The sequence below is a fragment of the Phyllostomus hastatus genome, unplaced genomic scaffold (assembly GCF_019186645.2).
Source record: "Phyllostomus hastatus isolate PE091 unplaced genomic scaffold, TTU_PhHast_1.1 phas_scaffold_39, whole genome shotgun sequence".
Taxonomy (NCBI): domain Eukaryota; kingdom Metazoa; phylum Chordata; class Mammalia; order Chiroptera; family Phyllostomidae; genus Phyllostomus; species Phyllostomus hastatus.
Genome location: NW_025334028.1, coordinates 16749678 through 16769821, shown reverse-complemented (window position 1 = coordinate 16769821; position 20144 = coordinate 16749678). Strand labels below are relative to the sequence as shown.

Sequence of the window (20144 nt, the reverse complement as noted above, 5' to 3'; positions counted from 1 at the left end):
CCCCCCTTCATTCCAGCAATCACCCCCTAACTTAGTTTACGTCCAAGCATCGTGCATATAAATTCTTTGGCTTCTCCATTTCCTATACTATTCTTAACCTCCCCCTATTTATTTTGTACCTACCAATTATGCTTCTTCATCCTTACATCTTTTTCCCCAATCTCCCCTGTCTCCCTCCTAGCTGATAGCTCTCCAGGTAATTTCCATATCTATGATTCTACTCCTGTTCTGGTTGTTTGCTTAGTTTTGTTTTTTGTTTGTTTGTTTGTTTGGCTTTGTTTTTAGATTCAGTTCTTGATTGTTGTGAATTTGTTGCCATTTATTTTAATGTTCCTAGTTTTGATTTTTTTTAGATTTTATTTATTTATTTCTAGACAGAGGAGAAGGAAAAGGGAACAAAAGGGAGAGAAACATCAATGTGTAGCTGCCTCTCCCACGCCCCCTACTGGGGCCTTGGCTCACAACCCTGGCATGTGCCGTGACTGGGAATCAAATCAGCAGCTCTTTGGTTTGTAGTATGGCACTCAATCCACTGAGCCACACCAGCCAGGGTTGATCTTTTTTTTCTTAAATAATTCCCTTTAGCACTTCATGTAACAATGGCTTGGTGATGATGAACTTCTATAGCTTTATCTTATCTGGGAAGCACTTTATCTGCCCTTCCATTCTAAATGATAACTTTGCTGGATAGTGCGATTTAGGTTATAGGTCCTTGTTTTTTATCACTTTGAATACTTCTTTCCAGCCCCTTCTAGCCTGCAAAGCTTCTTTTGAGAAATCAGCTGATAACCTTATGGGAGCTCCTTTGTAGGCAACCCTCTGCTTTTCTCTTGCTGCTTTTAAGATTCTCTGTCTTTAACCTCTGTCATTGTAATGGGTATGGAATGAGGTTCAGAGTAGAGCGTGGCCTGAGAGACCCCAGGGATCCCCACAAGTCTAGCTTGGGGGCTGGGAAAAGCAGCAGCACAGGGATTGACAGTTATTTTACATATCAGTAACATCAAGCTAGCTTCATAGTCTGCTTAGGCCAGGGAGATAGGCATCACTTTGACCCATGATGTAGCTGAGAGGCAGCTCCCCAGAGTTACAGCACCTGTGTGAGAGCTTGGAGATGGTTCACTCCATGCCAAGGGCCCATACTTGCCCAGACTAGCAATGGTAGCCGAGAAAGGCAGAAGAAACCAGACTACTGGCAGGTGTAACTCGGTGTGGGAGGAGTCAGAAATTGGGTTATGGAAGAAGATTCATGCCAGGGTTTAAACCCAAGTGTGGCAGCCATGCTAGGGCTTAACCACACCGTTTTGAGAGTGGAGAGGGGTCTCTTTTGACCACAAGGCTTAGAAAGCAAGAAAGCAAGATGTAGCAGCATGTAAAGCTCTCTCTTCTGGCCTGGTGGTTAGAAAGGATGCAGAAGGATTCCCCAGCCTGCCATGAGAATGCAGTTTTGGATTTAACAATGGGAGCCTAGGTGAGCTACAGACTTCTGTTTTCTTTTCCTGAGATATGGTACCCCTTGACTGGCCTGGCTTGGCAAAAAGAAACAGGAGTGAGTGAGTATATGTGTTTGTGGGTGTTTAAAGGGACTTTGAGATTTAATGGAGATATTCCACCATTACTCTAAACCTATATAACTTTTAATTAAATAATTCCTTTACTTTTTACCAAACTCTGACATTGAGAGCCACAATTCCTACCAGCAACAGGCAAAAAGAATAATGAAAGACCCCCAGAGGCAGAGGGTATTTTCTGTAACATCATATTAATTATGATGTGTCTTGGTGTGGTCCTCTTCGGGTCCAAATTTTTTGGGACTCTCTGTGCTTCCTGGATTGTATGTCTATTTCCTTCACCAAATTAGAAGTATTTTCTTTCATTATTTTTTCAAATAAGTTTTCCAGTTTCTTGCTCTTTCTCTTCTTCTGGCATCCCTATGATTCAGATGTTTTCTGTTTGGGGATATTCCAGAGGCTTCTTATACTATACTCATTTTTTTTTAATTCTTGTTTCTTCTTTCTGTAATGGTTGAATGTTTATTTCTTCCTTATGTTCCAAATCATTGATTTGAGTCCCAGCTTCAGGGAGGCCCTTCACTGTTTGTTCCCTGGAGATTTTTCTTTATTTCACTTGGTGTAACCTTTTTTTCCTGTATGTTGTTGCTGTACTCACTGAGTTCTTTGAGGATCTTGATCAACAGTGTTATAAATTTTTCATTTGATAGGTTGGTTATCTCCATTATTTAGTTCTTCTTCTGGGGTTTTGTCCCATTCTTTCATTTGGGCTGCATTTCACTGCCTCAATATGGCAGCCTCCCTATGTTTGTTTCTGTGTATTAGGTGCTTTGACTCCCTGTCTTAGTAGCATGGCCTATTGTAGAAAAGGTACCAGTAAATTATGTGGGATGGGGTCTTAGGCAATCACCTGCGTAGGGCCAACCTGCTTCACTGCTTTGTGGCTCTTTGTGGGGGGAGGATTTGGAGAGGGGACAATGCCACTGCCTGGCTTCTGGAAGTTTGCCCAGCACTCTGTTTCCAGTCACTTCACCCATTCCTGGTGTGCAACTGGCACCCTTCTAGCTGTTGCCCTGGTGCTGAATCCTGGAGTAGGTGGGTTTGTGTACATCCTAAGACTTTGCAGGCCCTTTAAGCAGAGTATCCTGAAAATCCAATAGTTTTCTCCACTGTCCCAAACCCCACTGGTTTTTACAGCCAGAAGTTATGAGGATTTAACTTCCCAGAGCTGGAATCCTGTGCTGTGTGGTCTGGCCTGGAGTGGGATCACTCACTCCCAAGGTATCCCCTCCCAATTTTTACCCACCACACTGAATGTGGGACCACCTATTCCACTGCTGTTGCCACATCTCTCTGCCATGCTGCATCTCCTTGCCTCTCCACCCATCTCTGTGTCTCCGTCCCTCCTACCCATCTGGATGAATGTGGCTTCTTTACATCCTTGGTTGTTGGACTTCCATACAGTTTGATTTTCTCACAGTTCTGGGTATTATTTACTTTAAGGTTTAGTTCTAATTCTGTCTGTGGTTGCAAGAGGGGACAAAGCATGTATACTATGCCTCCATCTTGACCAGGAGATCTAGACATTATTTTTTTTTAAGATTTTTTAAAAGATTTTATTTATTTATTTTTAGAGAGGGAAGGGAGAGAGAGAGAGAGAGAGAGAGAGAGAGAGAGAGAAACATCAATATGTGGCTGGGGGTTATAGCCTGCACCCCAGGCATGTACCCTGGCTGGGAATAGAACCTGCGACACTTTGGTTCTCAGCCCGCACTCAATCCACGGAGCTATGCCAGCCAGGGCTTAGACATTATTATTTTTAAAGTGAGTATCTTTCTCTTCATTGAGCATCCCAAGTTATCTCACCTGTGAAAAATGTTAGGCCAGGCTCCTCAGTTGCCTAAAAGAAATGTGAGATAAGGAAAGTGCATTCCTTATTTTCCTCAGCATTAAAAGTGATATCAGCCTCAGGGAAAATGTGGATATCATTTATGGCAGTTGAATCTGAATCAAGATTACTAAAATTTATTAAAATAAAGCGACAATATTACTAAACTTGATACTTACAACCTAAATTAAAAGAGAGTTTTGAGAGGTTATCTTTAGAGAGAGGGTCACAGGTCACTTAGAAGACAAATAGCTTCATTTTTGTCTATTGTATGAGAACCACTTCTTTAACTCAAATCTGGCAAACTTAGTAGGAGACAATTTTCTTATCAGAAGTATGGGGAATGTACTTCACATGCAAAACAAATTTTAACAAAATATTCACACACCCATTCCAAAAAAAGCAAGTTCTGAAAGATCATCAGATAAAAATTGTGTCCATTTCACATTTAAATAAGGAGGGTAAAATCTGTCTAAATAAAGTGTTTAACAATTTATACCTGGATATACTGTATATTTAAGGAATAATACATTCCTGGAATGTTACAAATATTTCTCCCCAGTACCACACTGGTTGTTTATAGGAGGGATTTGAACATTGATAAATATAATTGAGAAAGATACATGGCAAAATAATATCTTAACATAACAGATTAGCTTTTTCTATGTAATAAACTACATGTTTTCTGTATGTATCCATGGCACAAAATGTTTAAAGAGAGAAAACTAGTGAAGGATAAGAAGTAAATAGGATTATGGGTTGCTCATTGTCAGTGTATTATATCTCGAAATTCCTAACTGTGTGTGATTGCACACATTGAAATTTGTGTCTCAAGGGCAATAGTTCATGTATTTTTCAGTACATTAACAATTAAACACAATATATAAATCCATAGAACAAGAAAATAAATAGCCCGAGATTTAGAAATTAATATATGCTCATAACAACCATTTATACTTGCCACATTACAAATTAACTTTAAAATTTTACTTTTGTATTAGTTTTATTTTAAAACAATTACTACAAATATATAGTCAGTTATCTGACAACTCTCAAATACTTCAGAATAGATAACTTCATAAATTCTACCTTATATTCCCTATTCCTAATTATATTACAAACTCAAGATGTCAGAATCAAGCAGCTTGAAAGAACAAAGATTCATCTAGAGCAGAACAAGAGATAAAAGAGCTGGAATAATAACGGTATCATGTACTCATTAGATATCCAAGTCAGAAAGTACCTAAGGGTGTAAAATACTCAGGAGTGGATTAAACCAAGGGTTAGATCTGATGAAATTCACAGCCACAGGTAGACATCTAATAGGACTGTGTACACATTCAAACGAGCATTTTCAAACTTCAGTGTGACTCAGAATCACTTAGAAATTTGATTAAAAATATAAAAGCTGGTCCCCACCCCAGAACCAGTATGACAGAGTGAAAAATACATTGAAATAAATAAAGGTGCTCAGAAAACACTGTGTGACCAGAGCATAAGGCTCCAGAACATTAATGTTCTAGGACATGTTCTGTTCCCAGAAATAATATACCAGTGCAATATCATATCATAATTTTCTAGATAAATATTGTTTCAAAAGTACTTACTGAATACAGAGCACAATGTTATATGCAAGGAACACAACAGTGAATGTCCTTCTCCACATTGAGACAGACAACAAACAAGTGAACAAAGTAATACAAACAAATCACATTAGTGCTTGAAGGAAATACTAAGGGTGCTCTGGGAGATAAGGACAGGATAGGGAGGAAGATCTATTTTTGTTAGAATACTCAAGGAAGATTTCTCTGGAAAACCGGTATGTAAACTGACAATAAAGGATGAGAAGACATAACCTAGACAAAGAGATTGAAAGTGAAGACAACAGCAAAGGAAAAATGCCCCGAGGCAGCAAAGAGCTCTTGTTTGAAGTTCAAGGATTCCAGTGTGGGTGAGGCCCAATGAGTGACGAGAGTTGACTTAGGTGAGCTCCACGTAGAGTGTGGGTCACATTATGTGGACCTTTGTGAGGCACAGAGAGGTTTTTCTTTTATTCTAAATGCAGTTTTTATCTATTGAACATTTTAAGGAGAGGATCTAAGTGGCGACAGGCTGTGTGTGCAGAATGAAAAACAGTTTAAGTCTGAGAGTGACTTGTTAAAGAGTGTGATTCAAATTGAGCTGGTAGATAATATCCCCTTGATTTAAAACAGTCTGCCATTTTTCTTAGCTTTTATTTTTGACCAGAAGGTAGGGGTGTGTGTGTATATACATATCTGGCCATAAAAGTGATGTGACAAAAGGTTGTTAGTATCCCTCTGCTTCTTTAGTCCAGAATTCTGGTTATCATTGCCTACATACATGTGACTGAAAATTTTTAAAAAAATATTTCTGATATGTAAATGAAGATATGTAAATTTCTGATATGTAAATTTCATAGATGTCTCCTAAGATCAGATTAGGCAAGTCATATGTGTGTATGTACAAAATCCAGTGTAGTGTCTATCACACGGTAGTTTATTTATTTTATTTTTAAAGTACATTTTATTAATTATGTTATTACAATTGTCCCAATTTTTCTCCCCTTTATCCCCCACTACTTTATACCCCTTCTCCTTCCAACATTCCCCCTGTCCCTTAGTTCCTCTGCATGGGTCATGCATATAAGTTCTTTGGCTTCTCCATTTCCCATACTATTCTTAACTTCCCCGTCTATTTTGTACCTACCATTTATGCTTCTTATTCCTTGTACCTTTCCCCTCATTTCCCCATCACATGGTTCTTCATTAATAGTAGTACACAACTGCTTGTTAAGGGTAATCTCCCCCCACCCTTAGGAAAGAATTGCCTAAAATTTAATGATGGCTAGCTAACCAAAACAGCAAGCATAATGTTTTAGATTCTAGGAATGCAAGAGTTAAACATTAATAGCTTCGCTTATTTGAGAATAACATCAAAAACCCATGATATGTGGCAACTGATATGTTTGATGTGAGAAGAATCTGAATCTATTTATTAGCTGCTCTGTGGAAAGTCAACATGAAAAGAGCCTGGGCCTTTGGTTTTGTTAATTCATGAACATAATCAATCATTGCAATTATTTAACTCCATTATCTGTATGCCTATTAGTTGGCATAAAATGAAAACAACGTTTACAGAAAGAAAATGATAATATATGGTGCCTGACCTCAAGGAACCTCCAGGCTTATGTGTGGGACTAAGTGCTGTTTATTGAGAGTAGAAAGTTTAACAGTATTGAATAGTTTCAGTTCAGTAGTTCTCAGTGATTACTAATTCTACTGGCCAGGTAATTCTATAACAAGTAGCGGAAAGTTCATTAACTAAGTTATTAAACATAAAATTAGGGAAAAACCCAAGAGGACAAACTTTTCTCCTGGGCACTATAAAGGAACAGTGGTAGCCAGAATAATGACCTTCTGAAGATGCTCAAGTCCTAATCTCCAGAACCTGTGAATATGTTAGGCTATCTAATAAAGGGGATTGAAGCTCCATATGGCACTAAAGCTGAGTACCACCTGAACTTAAGATGAGAGAGCTCTTCATTCTTTGGGTAGGTCTAGTGGAATCATGGGATCCTTAGGGTTGGAAGGAAGAGGAAAGTCAAAGGGAGGACTGACTGCTGAAGAATAATTTGACTTAGGAAACTTTGGTGAGGGACATCGTTATTTCTCTGAAGGTAGGCTGTGCAACTGAAACTGACGTAATGTTACTACCTGGTGTTACCCCAGTACATTTAATTAGAAAAAATACAGGATTGTCTGCTGAAAAAAATAAATAAAAACATTAAGATTGTGGTGGGGAGGGAGGTATAAAGGGAATAAATTTGAACAGAAAAATATATTTCAAATGGTTCATAATAGTAGAAAAATAAAAAGAAATATAAGTATATTAATACCTTTCCCAATAACTTTTAATTGTCTTCCTTTACTATTTAGTCTAACTCTAATTGTCCTTCAGGCCCAAGAAAAACCCACGAAGTTATAGGAGACTGATTGACAGGGAAGCGGATGCTGAGATCCAGACAGAACAGGATGCTTACCAAGGACTGCTCTTGGCAATAACACTTATGAAACCAGGAGGAGAGAGCAGGTTCATCAGAGAAGAGCTGTGGGACCTGCACAGACTTTGGGAGTGGGATGGCTTTCAGAGTTACAGCAAGTTACGAATGTTTATAATCCTGCAAGGATTTGGGTTTGGTGGCTTTCCTCAGCTGAGCTTGATGGGTGGAGAAGGCAGTCAGCTGCCAGCACTCTCAGCAGCAGGTCAGAATGAGTGCTTTAGTTTTGAAGGGAGATTTGGGTAGCATGGAACAGAATGCATGCCACAATGATCTTTGTATATATGGAGGCCAAAATTAGTATTTTGGTTGTGACATGAAAAGCCACTTGCAAACATTTCATCTTTCTTTTTTGGAACAACATTTTACCCACACTATACTTCATGTCAGAAAATCAGATTCAGATCCTTACTTTGCTACCCATATAGCCCTGTGAACTTGGAAACAATTTCATAGTTGATGTCTGTTATTTTTACCTTCCGAGTTTTTCTTCTCCTTTATTTAAACAAGACCTCATTTTTTTTTTTCATTTAAGACAAACCTGGACTTGTCACTGTATCACACATTCTATTGGGTTCCACATTCTTCAGAATGGCCAACTTGAGCACTTCACAGCCTTGACCAAAGAAATTAGTTCTGGAATAGCCACAGGACTCAAGTAGGGGTTGAAATTTGATATATAGATAATGAAAAAGAAATGATCTCCCTTTTGTAGCAGGAGCTGTCATGACGTGGTTATTGGATCATAAGGGCCAGAGTGTTGAGAGAGAAACTGGGACTGAAGCCTACTTGTGAAGTGAAATGGAGGCAAACTGGTTCTTCCTTAAACTTCCCAACTACACCAGTCATAGAAAAAACAAATTTTTTGTGCTTGCTTACTTTGAAATGAGCTTGTGTCACTTGCAAGACTAAGGGTATTCACCAATACAAAGTCTGTTGATAAACATCTAATAGTTTGGTGATTGATGAAGGTGAAGGCCATGTTTCTAATCATGAAGTGCAGTTTAGTGGAGGGAATAACAACTGAAATAAGTAGTTATGTTTTAATGTGATTAATTTCAATAAAAGAAATGAAACCAAGGAATGAAAGCACAGGATAGTAGCAACTAACCACACCTTATTAATGCAAAAAGAAAATTATTTAACCTAATTACTAGGTTATTCTGATGAAATATTAAACTGTTAATTGTTAAGCAATGTACATTTTCATTATGAAGATTTTATTAACCCAGTCAATAGTCCCATTTTTTTCTTAATTTTCTTTTACTGCCTCTTTCTATGCAAAATATGGAAAACAAATAAATTTTGATAAGGACTGAAAGTTGATCTAGGTAACATCCTTACAACTTGTTATTCTATAACCATCAATATCACTGACATTTGAATAACTTTTTTAAACTACTTCCCCCAACAACTGTGCAAGGGGTAGTGGCTGATTAAAGGTCAATGATTTACTTTGTTAAATTGTATAAAACAATGACTTAATTGTAATCACTAATATAAGATTCAATTTAAACTCTGTATGAAAAATGGTTTACCTTAAAATCAATTACGGTAGAAAAGTTCCAGGTCATATTAGAATCTAATGCATAAACGCATTTCAAAACTGACCTCAAAACCAGAAATAGGACATCTTCCTGTTCATTGCAAACCAATAGTCAGAATCCAGTCTCTGCTTCCTGTGTGCCAAGCACTGTGAGAGGAATTTGGGAGAGAATGCTGAGCAAGATAAACCCAACCCCTGCCCTCAGGCAGCATGTTATCTGCACCCCTCCTAATAACAAAGACCTCACTGCAGATAGCAGAAACTTACTATACTACCTGTTCTCCAAACTGTAGTGGCAATTTAACTAAATTTAATGGCATTCTCCAGAATATATCAAACAGTAATTTTCCATTTCATCACTGTATTCAAATATTACCTTTAAGATATTGAATTTGGTGGGAAAAGATATTTGTCATTAATTATTTGTAAGTCTGATTTTTCCTCCCCTCTACTCATTTCTCTCCCTCACTTGAGTAGATTAGGCACATTTAATCATTTTAATCACTTATTGCACTGAAGACCTCATTCTGAGCAGAAGACTTCAGTACTGTATTAAGCCAATCTTGGTGTTTCTAAAATTATGACAGAAGGCTGAGCTTCAAAATTAATTATTTAGAGTCTTGTTACTTTTCTTTTAGATAAAAAGAAATGTGTCCTACTGCTGGGTACATAAAACACATCATTGAGCTAAACAAATTTTCCCAACATATGAATAGGAAAGCATACTCTATAAATGTTTTGTTACCTAAGAAAATAGGGCTTTTAGAGAACCTTTATTTGAAAAGGAATTTGAGTCTTTATTGAGTACTTTCTTGTCATTGTGGTATATTTAGAAAATAATGATAATAAAATACAATATTAGATTTTAAGGTGATACAGTTAAGCAATAGTTGTCTATCACTGAAATTTTCTATTTGATAAGAGCTTGTGATTTTAACACTTGATCACAGGGCTCCAATATGTGTATTATCTTTCACTAATGCTGATCAATATTTTTAAGGATGTTTTGCTGATAAATGAATTCAAAGTAGTAGAATATATCATTTTTACCTACTTGTCATAACATGTTCTAATTCACTAATGCACAAGAAATCATTCTGTAAGATGCTTGGAAAAAGTATATATTTATTGATGCACATTGAGTTAAATGAGAGAACTGAAAGCTGGAATGTAGCCAAATGAGTAATAAACAACTTTAAGGCTGTCTAGAGAGAAAGTTAATAATATAGTCATTAGACATTTGAAAACACCCTCAGGGTAATTGTAAACATTTTCAGTCAATTAAGAGGAATGTGTCCATTTTATGGGCCTTGATTAAGCCTACATTAAGAATTCATGGAATATATTTTGTGATTTCTAGGAATTCATTCATGAGGAAGGTCATTCAATATTTATTTCTAAGGGGTCCCACCGTATGGCAATTTAATTGTAAGGAAAAGGTGACATACTGAGTCTTTAAGTAGTGATTAAGTACCGCAAATTATTCAACTGTGTATTGACCCTTAACTGGGGATTTCTAAATCAGTGTTTTTAGAATGCAGGGGAGCCTATAAGTAACCCATTTAGTATTATGTGAAGTTGAGTTTCTTTTTTTGTTTTTTTTTGTGTGTCAAAGTATATATTTCACTGTTCATGTAGATGAACAAAGAAAGAAACTTGATTATCTACATATGTATATAGAGAAAGATGTACCATATTTTGCTGTGTATAATGCACGCTTTTTTGCCAAATTTTTGAGGGAAAAATAAGGATGCACATTATACATGGACAGAATCTAAAATACTTTGTATCTGTTCTTGTGTTTTACAGTTGTTACATAAAATTTCTTGTACTGTAATATGTTAAAAGATAAATGCTAAAATTCTTTTATAATACATAAAATATGTATCTTAATATAAATAAATAGACAATTGAATTAAAATTTAAAACAAAAGATTTTTTCCTGAAAGTTTGAGCCAAAAATGTGGATGTGCATTATACACAGCAAAATACAGTACTTGATTTAGTCATTTCCATGCTAAGCTATTTTATTTTATCAACAACTACTATGCACTTTTAGGTCTCTGATTTTCAGAAATACTGAGTTTAACAAATTATAGCAAAGATTTATATATAACTAAAAATCTTGTTGTAAAAGAGAAAAAACTAAACTAAAATGTAAGGAGAATGTCAGAAAGGCTAAGAACATAAGATAGTTTATGCTAACCAAACAAAAAGAAACAAATTCCAACTAAAGAAGTATATCTTTTAAGAGCAATTTTAAAGGTTGAATTATAAAGACAGATATTCATAATTTTATTTAACATTAAATATTTAATATAATTCAGTTTAATATTAAATTAAAATTTAAAATAAATTAATTTAATTAAAATAACCTAATTGATATTAGGTTTTCTTCTATGTAAGGTTTCCTTCCCATTGCAAAGGGAAGCACTTGTATCCACACATGCCTATCCTTCATTCAGAGAATCACCATGTAATTCAGCTGTGATTGACAGCAAGCTATGTCCCTGACCAAATTATTCGGTTCAAGGAGTAGCACAGGACCTGGACAGGGAGGGCCTGAGATTGATATATGGATACTGTCCATATAGATGATATTCAGGATATGTATAAAGAATGGAAAGGGTCATTCATTAGTATAATAATCTGTAAGATATGCTTTGGGCCACCAATGCCATCTGTCTTGCCTGGGATGGAGCCAATTGTTGAAGTGAAGTAGGGATGAGGATATGTAAGTGGGCACCTCACTACTTTCAAAAAGATCATGTCTCTGTCATCACCATAACAAGCTGCTTAGATATCTGTTATTATTATCCTTATTATCATTCCAGTCTCCATAACTAGATCTATTCAAGAGATCTACCAATAGATCCACACCAGTATCAGGCTGGGATCAGTATTGTTTCAGGCAAAGGAAATTAAAGAACCCAAGTAACTCATTTGATGAAGAGGAGTTCAATCTTACTGCTTACATCACTCTATTCAGTTCTCCCAGCCCTGAAACCCAACTGTTCTCTCATCAATAGTGTCTGAATAGAATCCTCCCACTAAAGCAGTCTATCTGCTTTTACTCTATTTTAAGGGCCACCTACTCCTATAACTTTCTGGTTTCTGTATGTTGTCAGTTCCCCGATTCCGGAATGCAGCCATTACATTCAATTAATTCCTTGCTTAGACCTCTCTGATAGACTGCTTAGACTACTGTCAGTTTTTAATAACTCTCCCAGAATATCATATTCCACCTACTTGACCAAACTTCCTTCCAGGGATTTGGTTGAAACCTAGGTAAACTGAGAGTGATGCACAATTTGAAGGGTAGGGCAATATAATGAGTAATGCAATAAGGAGTGAACATACAATTTTTAAAATGCAGAAATTATAAGGACACACAACAAGATATAAGTGTTTTTATTTTCCTAAAAAGGGGTAATGGTTTTACCTCTCCTATGCAGGCAATAAGAGCAGGCAACTCATTCTGTAATCAGCACACGTGTCAGATAATGTGATTGAAAAACTAGAATGGATAGGAATAAAGGCATTTAGAAAGGTAGAACACCTGAAAAGCACATCCTGTTGAAAATGGGAAATTGCTTTTGGTAATTAGGCAGTAGAAGACTAGGTAAGGAGAAAACTAAGTCATCATTTTCTTTACTTATTAATAAATTATTATAAGCAAAATGATTACTTAAGAATTTACTAAAAAGGGGTCATTTTGTCCAATGTAAGTGCTTTAAGATTCACAGAAAGAAAACGTTTTGACTGTTTAGAAATGTTCAGTGTCCCTTGTGAAGTAGGCTTCTTCAAAATATGAGTTCTCTCTCCCTTGGAGTGTTCTGGACTCTGCCAGGGCAAACAATGCTACCAGTCAAAGACCTTGAAGAAGCAACCTGCTGACATTTGTTTCCAAAATGCTTTATCAAGGAACAAAGCTGGCTTTATCTGAATGATTTGGGGAATGTTAAAATTAAGTTGCTTGTGCCTACCTTGCAAATATTCTGATTTCAAGGGTCCAGGAGGACCCAGGTATTATGATGATTAAAAAGCTCTTCTAGTCATTCTGATTTACTACCTAATTGGGGTTCTAGGTGTCTGCTATATTCAATTCTAACTTTTGCTCTATGAATCCATAATCCTTAAGGGATCATGGTTCATTTATACTGTTTCTATTGCAACTGCAGGCTTGAAGTCATTCTCTCTCTCTAATAAAGAAATTCTATATATTTCATTTATAAGCATTTTTTATTTTATAGTTGTTCATATCTTAATCTTAAACTTATTTCTATAACATCAAAGTACTCTAGTGTTGAAAGCAAGGGTATAAATTAGACTATGAGTGTTTGAAATCAGGCTTCTTGACTTACTTTCATGTTACCTGACTTCTTACTACTTCAGTTTTTTATTTATAAAAATCATCATCATCACCATCATCATCTTCAACATCATCATCTACGTAGGGCTGCTAAGATGATAAATGATATGATGCATGTATGGCACTTAGAATAGAGCCTGGATACAATAAATGTTCTCTATATAATTAGCCCTTGTTATATTTTGGGGTGGTAGTTCACTGCAACCTCCTGATACTCATTATACATGGTTAGGAGTACAGGCTCTGGTCAGACTTTACATCTCAACTTTGACACTTCTAATACTTTGTGAATGAATTACCCACCAGTTGCTTCAGTTCTCTAATTGTAGAATTGTGATAGTAATATTACTTATTTTATTAGACCTGTTGAGAAGATTAAATGGTACAATATATAATATTTATTCTTGTCCCTGTCAAATAAAAACATTCAAGGATATTTAAATATTTTTATTGCTGCAAGACTTGTTCACATTTCCTCTTTATTGGATCAGTTGTCTGCCATACTTTATGAAAGTTTGGTTGGATTTTGAGAGGCAACAATCAAGTCAAAGTCTACCCATAAAGCCTCTGATTACTGCTGCTGAAATTAAACACTCTTTTTATTACACAAGGCTAGTGTTTAGTTTGTGTCATTCATTTCACATTATTTTCTCTATTAAGAGAGTTATGTAAATATTTTACCTTTTTAAAACGGTAAGCTTCTTAATGTCTAAGACTGCATTCTGTAAAACTTTTTATCTCATACTTTGCATCACACTAAGCAAATGAGCACTGAACATTTCCTGAATGACAGATTTTTTGAAAGCTCAACACTTCCTAAACTCTTTTCAAGTCTTTTAAAAAATGTTTTGAATCAATCCATTCAAATTAAGTTTCAATTTTTTTTTCTCTTTTCATGCATTTACTTAGAATCAAAGACTCGAATCTTCTTTGTTAGGGAATTTAAAGTAGACTTTTATACTGTACCCTTATTCACAATGAACTGCTTTGGGGAAAAAAGTGTTTCTCTAATTAACTGGATACAGAAGCTTAATTTTTTAAGTATATTTTTCTAAGCAAAATACATGTTCAATAACATGTGGCTCCAGCAGGTTGCCTGATTCCATCCCTAGATGATGTTTAATCCATTCATTAATGAAAGCAATTTCTGATAACCAAGATAAAAGTCAAGTATAATTCCAATGTTTGAACTTAAAATGACGACATTGATGAATGGCTATGTAAATAAACATAGCTCTCTTCAAATAACAAAGTATTTGGAATAGCTTGATGTTTGTTTTGGACTCTGGCCCAGTTCTTTACTAGAAAGATTATTGTAAGGATCACAGAAAAATTTTCTTTCACTAAAGAGTATAACTGGAAATCATTTTAGTGATACAAGCAAGGTAAATTTTTTACAAATTATTAAATTAAATAATAAGTCAAAAGCAAGTTACCATCAGAGTAAAGGACATTTTTTTCATTCCTAACACAAACTCTGCTTCTCTCAAAGGACCCAGTCGCATACTGTTTATGGCATCTTATTTACTCAAAAGAAAAGGAGGCATTTCAAATGAATGTGAACGATTTTATATGACTACAAATTTAGTGTACATTTTCAAAATTATATGCCTCATCAATAATAAAAATGTATTCTCTTATAAATTTACTAACTGTAATCCATGTAGGACTTAGAAACAAGATAACAAGGGATTTTCTTTCCTCATGGACATTTATGTTAAAGAGAAAAAAATCTAATTTTAATATTGTAAAAGTGCCTTAAACCAAAATCACTTTTGTGTTCCTTATTTTACAGGACTTTTTTGATAATAATAACTAAAAAGTGTTTTCTCCTCTTAATGAAAAATTTAGGGTTTAAAAATTCATTATTTCACACTGTTTCAGTAGAGGTCATAAGAATGCCATTTAAGGTTATAAAAGTCATAGATGATCTGATTGGGAGAAAACCATACTCAACATGTTGGTTTCACTGGTAGAATTTACTGTGTTCATTAAATAATCCTATCAGTGAATTTCAAATTTGTGTTCAATCCTTACTTTAACTGATGAGCCAATTATATTAAATTTTTTTGTTTATTTTATTCATTTCAGTCTCTTTTATTCATTTCATTTTGTTCTTTGACCCCTAAATAATATGAACTAAGCAACAAAAATAAGGATTTCCGTGCTGGGGACAAAAGAGTATGCTTCCGGAGACTGCCCCAGACTTTTGGCTGAAATTTACCCGTCAAGTTTATTGTGACTCTGGCTGCCAAAACCCCATGTGATCTTTGAATATTTAGGGCTAAATGTAACTACCACTTGCTTTCCCTTGCTGAGAGTCCACAAGAGTTCTTATTTGTTGCTTCCCATATTTCTGCCAACCTTTTTTGTGTTCAGTCTATTGATGCCTCTTCTGGCCCACTCTTGTGTAACTGTTTTCCAATATTGTTCACAATGCTGGGTAGTTTATAAAAAGAACACCATTATTTTTAAATGCTTGTTTATTTATATGCTAAGAAAAATAAGTTACACTTCAGGAGGTGAAATCTTCTTGTTTTGTTTTTGTTTTTTCACAAACCTGTGAAAACTAGACTCATCTATGCTGAATGGAATTTTTTTTTCTGAGCTTCCATTTTAAGGCTAATCTCTAAGAAAACATATTTCAAAATATATATTCCTTACAATATCTGTTTCCTTCTTTCATTTGATTATATTCATCTTCATTCTCCCAATAACAAAAATATGAAACTATTGTTGAACATTTCTGGAATCAGTTAGGTAGAAAACAAATAGATTAATTCAGGAAAAAAATAAACAAAATAATATCATTGTTACTTATTTTTTTTAATTAGATGAAGATAAAAACACCAAGACAAAGTGTCTTCTCAACTTATGATAAATTTAGGGAAAATGCTTTGTGTTTTACCTTGGAAAGTTAAATAAATTGTCTTCATACTACTCAGTATTTTCGTGAGATTTCATATGGTAATAATATGCCATGCTAATTAAAGTGATTTCAGTTACCCCCTAAAAGTTAAGTGCAAAGTAGTTATGAAAATCTGCAAAAGGGTGTAAACAAGATATGTCAGATATTTTTGGAACCAATAAATAGAAATAAGTAATTTTTTCAGTGTTCCAGGATTTGTCCAAAATGGTATTTTATTATCATATGAGATACAAATGTTTTTGAAAGGGGAAATAACTGTACTGTCCTTATGACTTCCCATTATTTGAAACACAAAGATATATTGCAGTCAGATTCCCTTTAGAAAAATGTAGACTGAGCATTAGGTACAGGTATTTATATTAAAATCTGATTTCAAAGGGATGCAACAGAAAAAATTGAACTTTACTAAAAAGTTTTTGTTGTTGCTGCTCGATTTATTAGAAGAATATGACAGGACAAGAAAACCACAGGTAACAATGAGTAAGCTCCTTGAAGTTTTTCATGATTCAGTGAAGTTGCTTGCCATGCTAATATCAACTTACAAAACTCACACAAATCACACTTACCGTATTCACTGTCATAAAATATAATGAATTTCTGCCAGGCATATTCTGTGACAACTCTCAAGATAACATCATTTAAGTAGATAGGGGGGCGAACAGAGAGTGTGTAGTCATCATTCCTGTTGCTTCGGGTGAGCCCACAGCCACTCCTTGGGGTCCCAGCTGTTGCGCGCTGAATGAAGAGGTGGGGGATATGCATGGCATCTGCCAAAGACTGGAGGGACCCCGCTGACGTGCAGCCAATGGAACTGACCAGTGCCAAGATGCCTTGATTCATAAGTTCACAGGCTGCAGGAAAGCACAGTAATATTCAAATGTCAATGAGTTGCATACATTTTCTCATTTTTTGAGCACAAGTGAATTAAGCTTGTACAGTTTTCTAACTGAGGAGATCCTCCAATTACAAAGTGCTATTGGAACACAGTTTGAAAGCACTGCCCTTTTAGCTATTTGACCTGTGCAAATTACTTAGGTTCTCTTGTTTCTCAGTTTCTTCATCTGTAAAGAGGGTAAAATAGAATGAATTTTGCAGGATCATTGCCAGAGTTGGAAAAAAATTAGTGTGTGTTATTTGCCTCTCAGATGATAGTGATAGCCATGCTTTTATAATTATTAATGTATAAATCAGAGAAGAGATAATTCCATACTGAGTATATAATAAAAGGTTTTCAAAAAGGAGATAATATATAAAATGGTGAACAAAGGAAACAGGGATGGGGGGATGAAGGATTTAAGTAACACATTTCTGGCCATAGAAAACAGAGCCATCTGGTATTTAAAACTTTGGTAATGCTTGGTTTCTCTTACTAAACTGGAGAATTGAATTTTTTTTTTGTTCTTTTCCTTGACAAGTCAGAAAATTAATAGTCAAATTGATACCAAATTTCAGCAACTATCTCATTCTGGTTTCCAGCTGAACACTTTTATTTCTTTTATATGATTTATGATCTCTGTTTTTTAAAAATCCTAACCCAAGGATATGTTTACTGATATGAGTGAGAGAGAAAGAGAGAGAGAGAGTCATCAATCAGTTGTCTGAACCACACTCACCAACCAGGGATCAAACCTGCAACCCAGGTATGTGCCCTGACCAGAATGAACCAGCAACATTTGGTTGTACTGGAGGATGCTCTAACAAAAGATCGCCAGGGCCATCTCTGTTTTGATTTTAACTATTCTGTGTGTGACTACATGTTTACTTCAAAACATAGTGAAACTATATCAAATATAAATTATAAGTAAAAATAAATATAGAGCATGCAGAGAAAAAACCTTAAGAAATGATACCTCAGAATGTCAATTTTTGAAGGAAAGACATAAAAAAAAATCAATAGTAAATTTGAAGGAATCAAAGCAAAATAAATCCCATTTTAGAAAGTTAGTTATGATACTTGGTTCAGTCTTTATTCTAGGTTTTAGGTATGCTAGTTATTATATTCTCTATATTCAGACATTAATACAGATTATTTTGCATAGTCCTTAGAAATTCAAAGGAAAACTTAGGTGATAAATACCTACATGTAATTAATTGATCAGTTAATGAAAGCTGACAAAATGTAAGTTCAGAAGTTATACTAATGATATGCATATAAACATTAAATAAGTTTATTATGATTAAAGCGAAGACAACTAATAATAGTAAATAAATGAATAATTATTAGAAATATAATTTTCAAGGATAAGAAACATTATATAATTTCAAATAAATGTGAAAATAGCATCAGAAGTGAACACTTCTTAGACCATAAAAGATTGAGTTTGGAGTTTCAGTAAAAGTCATAGTGCCTCCTCCTGTTCATGAAATAGGTGCATGATTTTACAGTTACACTTTCAATGAATTTATGCAAAAACAATGGTCAAAAGATTGCTTCATTATTGTAGTAAATAATACCATTACTGATTACATAAGGAAGTAGAAATTCACTTTTTAAAAAATATTCTGGTTAAATGCTTGGCTCATTTAGCATTTAAAATCAAAATAAGGGTGCATTAAGGTATACAGAGTTGAATTATATCTTTAGATTATACTAATTAAGAATGATTAAATAAATATAACATTTTCTATAAATCTACCATAAATGTTATAAAGTTATATATAAAAAAGTTTGAGATGAAAAAACATAATTTTAATGCTACATTCTCTCATGTATAAAATATATGAAAATTATCTATTTTAATCTTCAAAGTTAGAAAGACACACTCGAGTCATTTATTAATCATTATTTAGCAAATAAACTTGTTGTAGCATATAATCTATAATTTCCTCCAATCAATTATGTCACTACCTATTAATCTCTGTCAGTAGGAACACAAGCTAAACAAACACTAGAAAAAGTTATTACTATGTAAGCAAATATGTTATCTTTAGATTACCTATTGTTTGGTGTTATTCACCCTGCTATATATATTAGCAAGAATAACTGAAGTTTCCCTATCAAATCAAAATGGGAACCATTAAAAATTGCAATCAGAGAACTATATAATGTTAGATCTGACAGGCTATTCAAAGATTATATAGTCTAGGGATGCAAAATCAACATTAACTGTTAGGCCAACCACAACTGTTTCATTAAGTTGGCATTCTGGAAGAATATTTTGAAAGATTCTGAGACTCAGTAAGAAAGAGTACCAAAATGATTATTTATCATTTATCGGAGGAAAAGACTGGGGTGGAGGGGAATGGTAGCCTACAAGTCATAGATGTACTTCCCTCTAATACTGCTCTACTGCTGTTGATTATTGATTACAGTTATCACAAAACACACACTTCCCTTAAAAAAAAAAGAGGCTAGTCTCTAACTCATTGTCCAATATCAATGTCACCATAGCAAGCAAATTATATTCATAAACTTAAAATTTTGCATGGAAAAGAAGAGATAAATAGAGGTCTCCATAGGATAAAGTTCAATTAAAATAGTCTTATCAAGTTTTGTAAAATAGGTAGTCCCACTAAAGAGAAAGGAAGAGCTCACACACCTAAAATGGGTTGGGACTGGTTGAGCCAAACACAACCCCAGTTGGGCACAAATAGGAAAGCTTATTCAAGGCAACCTATTAAGGCTATATTTGATACCCATTTTGCCTAATTTTATCAAAATAAATATTTGCTTGAGCCCTGGCTGGTGTGGCTCAGTGGATTGAGTGCCAGCCTGGGAACCAAAGGATCATCAGTTTGATTCCCAGTCAGGGCACATGCCTGGGTTGCAGGCCAGGGCCCCAGTAGGGGGAGTGTGAGAGGCAACCACACACTGATGTTTCTC

General features: G+C 34.9%; 1 protein-coding gene across 1 annotated transcript in view; it reads right to left on the bottom strand.

Moving 5' to 3' along the window:
- The window catches only part of GRID2 (glutamate ionotropic receptor delta type subunit 2), a 1404853-nt gene that overhangs the window by 688944 nt on the left and 695765 nt on the right, over positions 1 to 20144 (bottom strand). The window contains exon 3 of the mRNA XM_045820339.1: positions 16888 to 17172. Within this exon, the coding sequence (XP_045676295.1) occupies positions 16888 to 17172 (285 nt within the window). The remainder of the gene's footprint in view (positions 1 to 16887; positions 17173 to 20144) is intronic.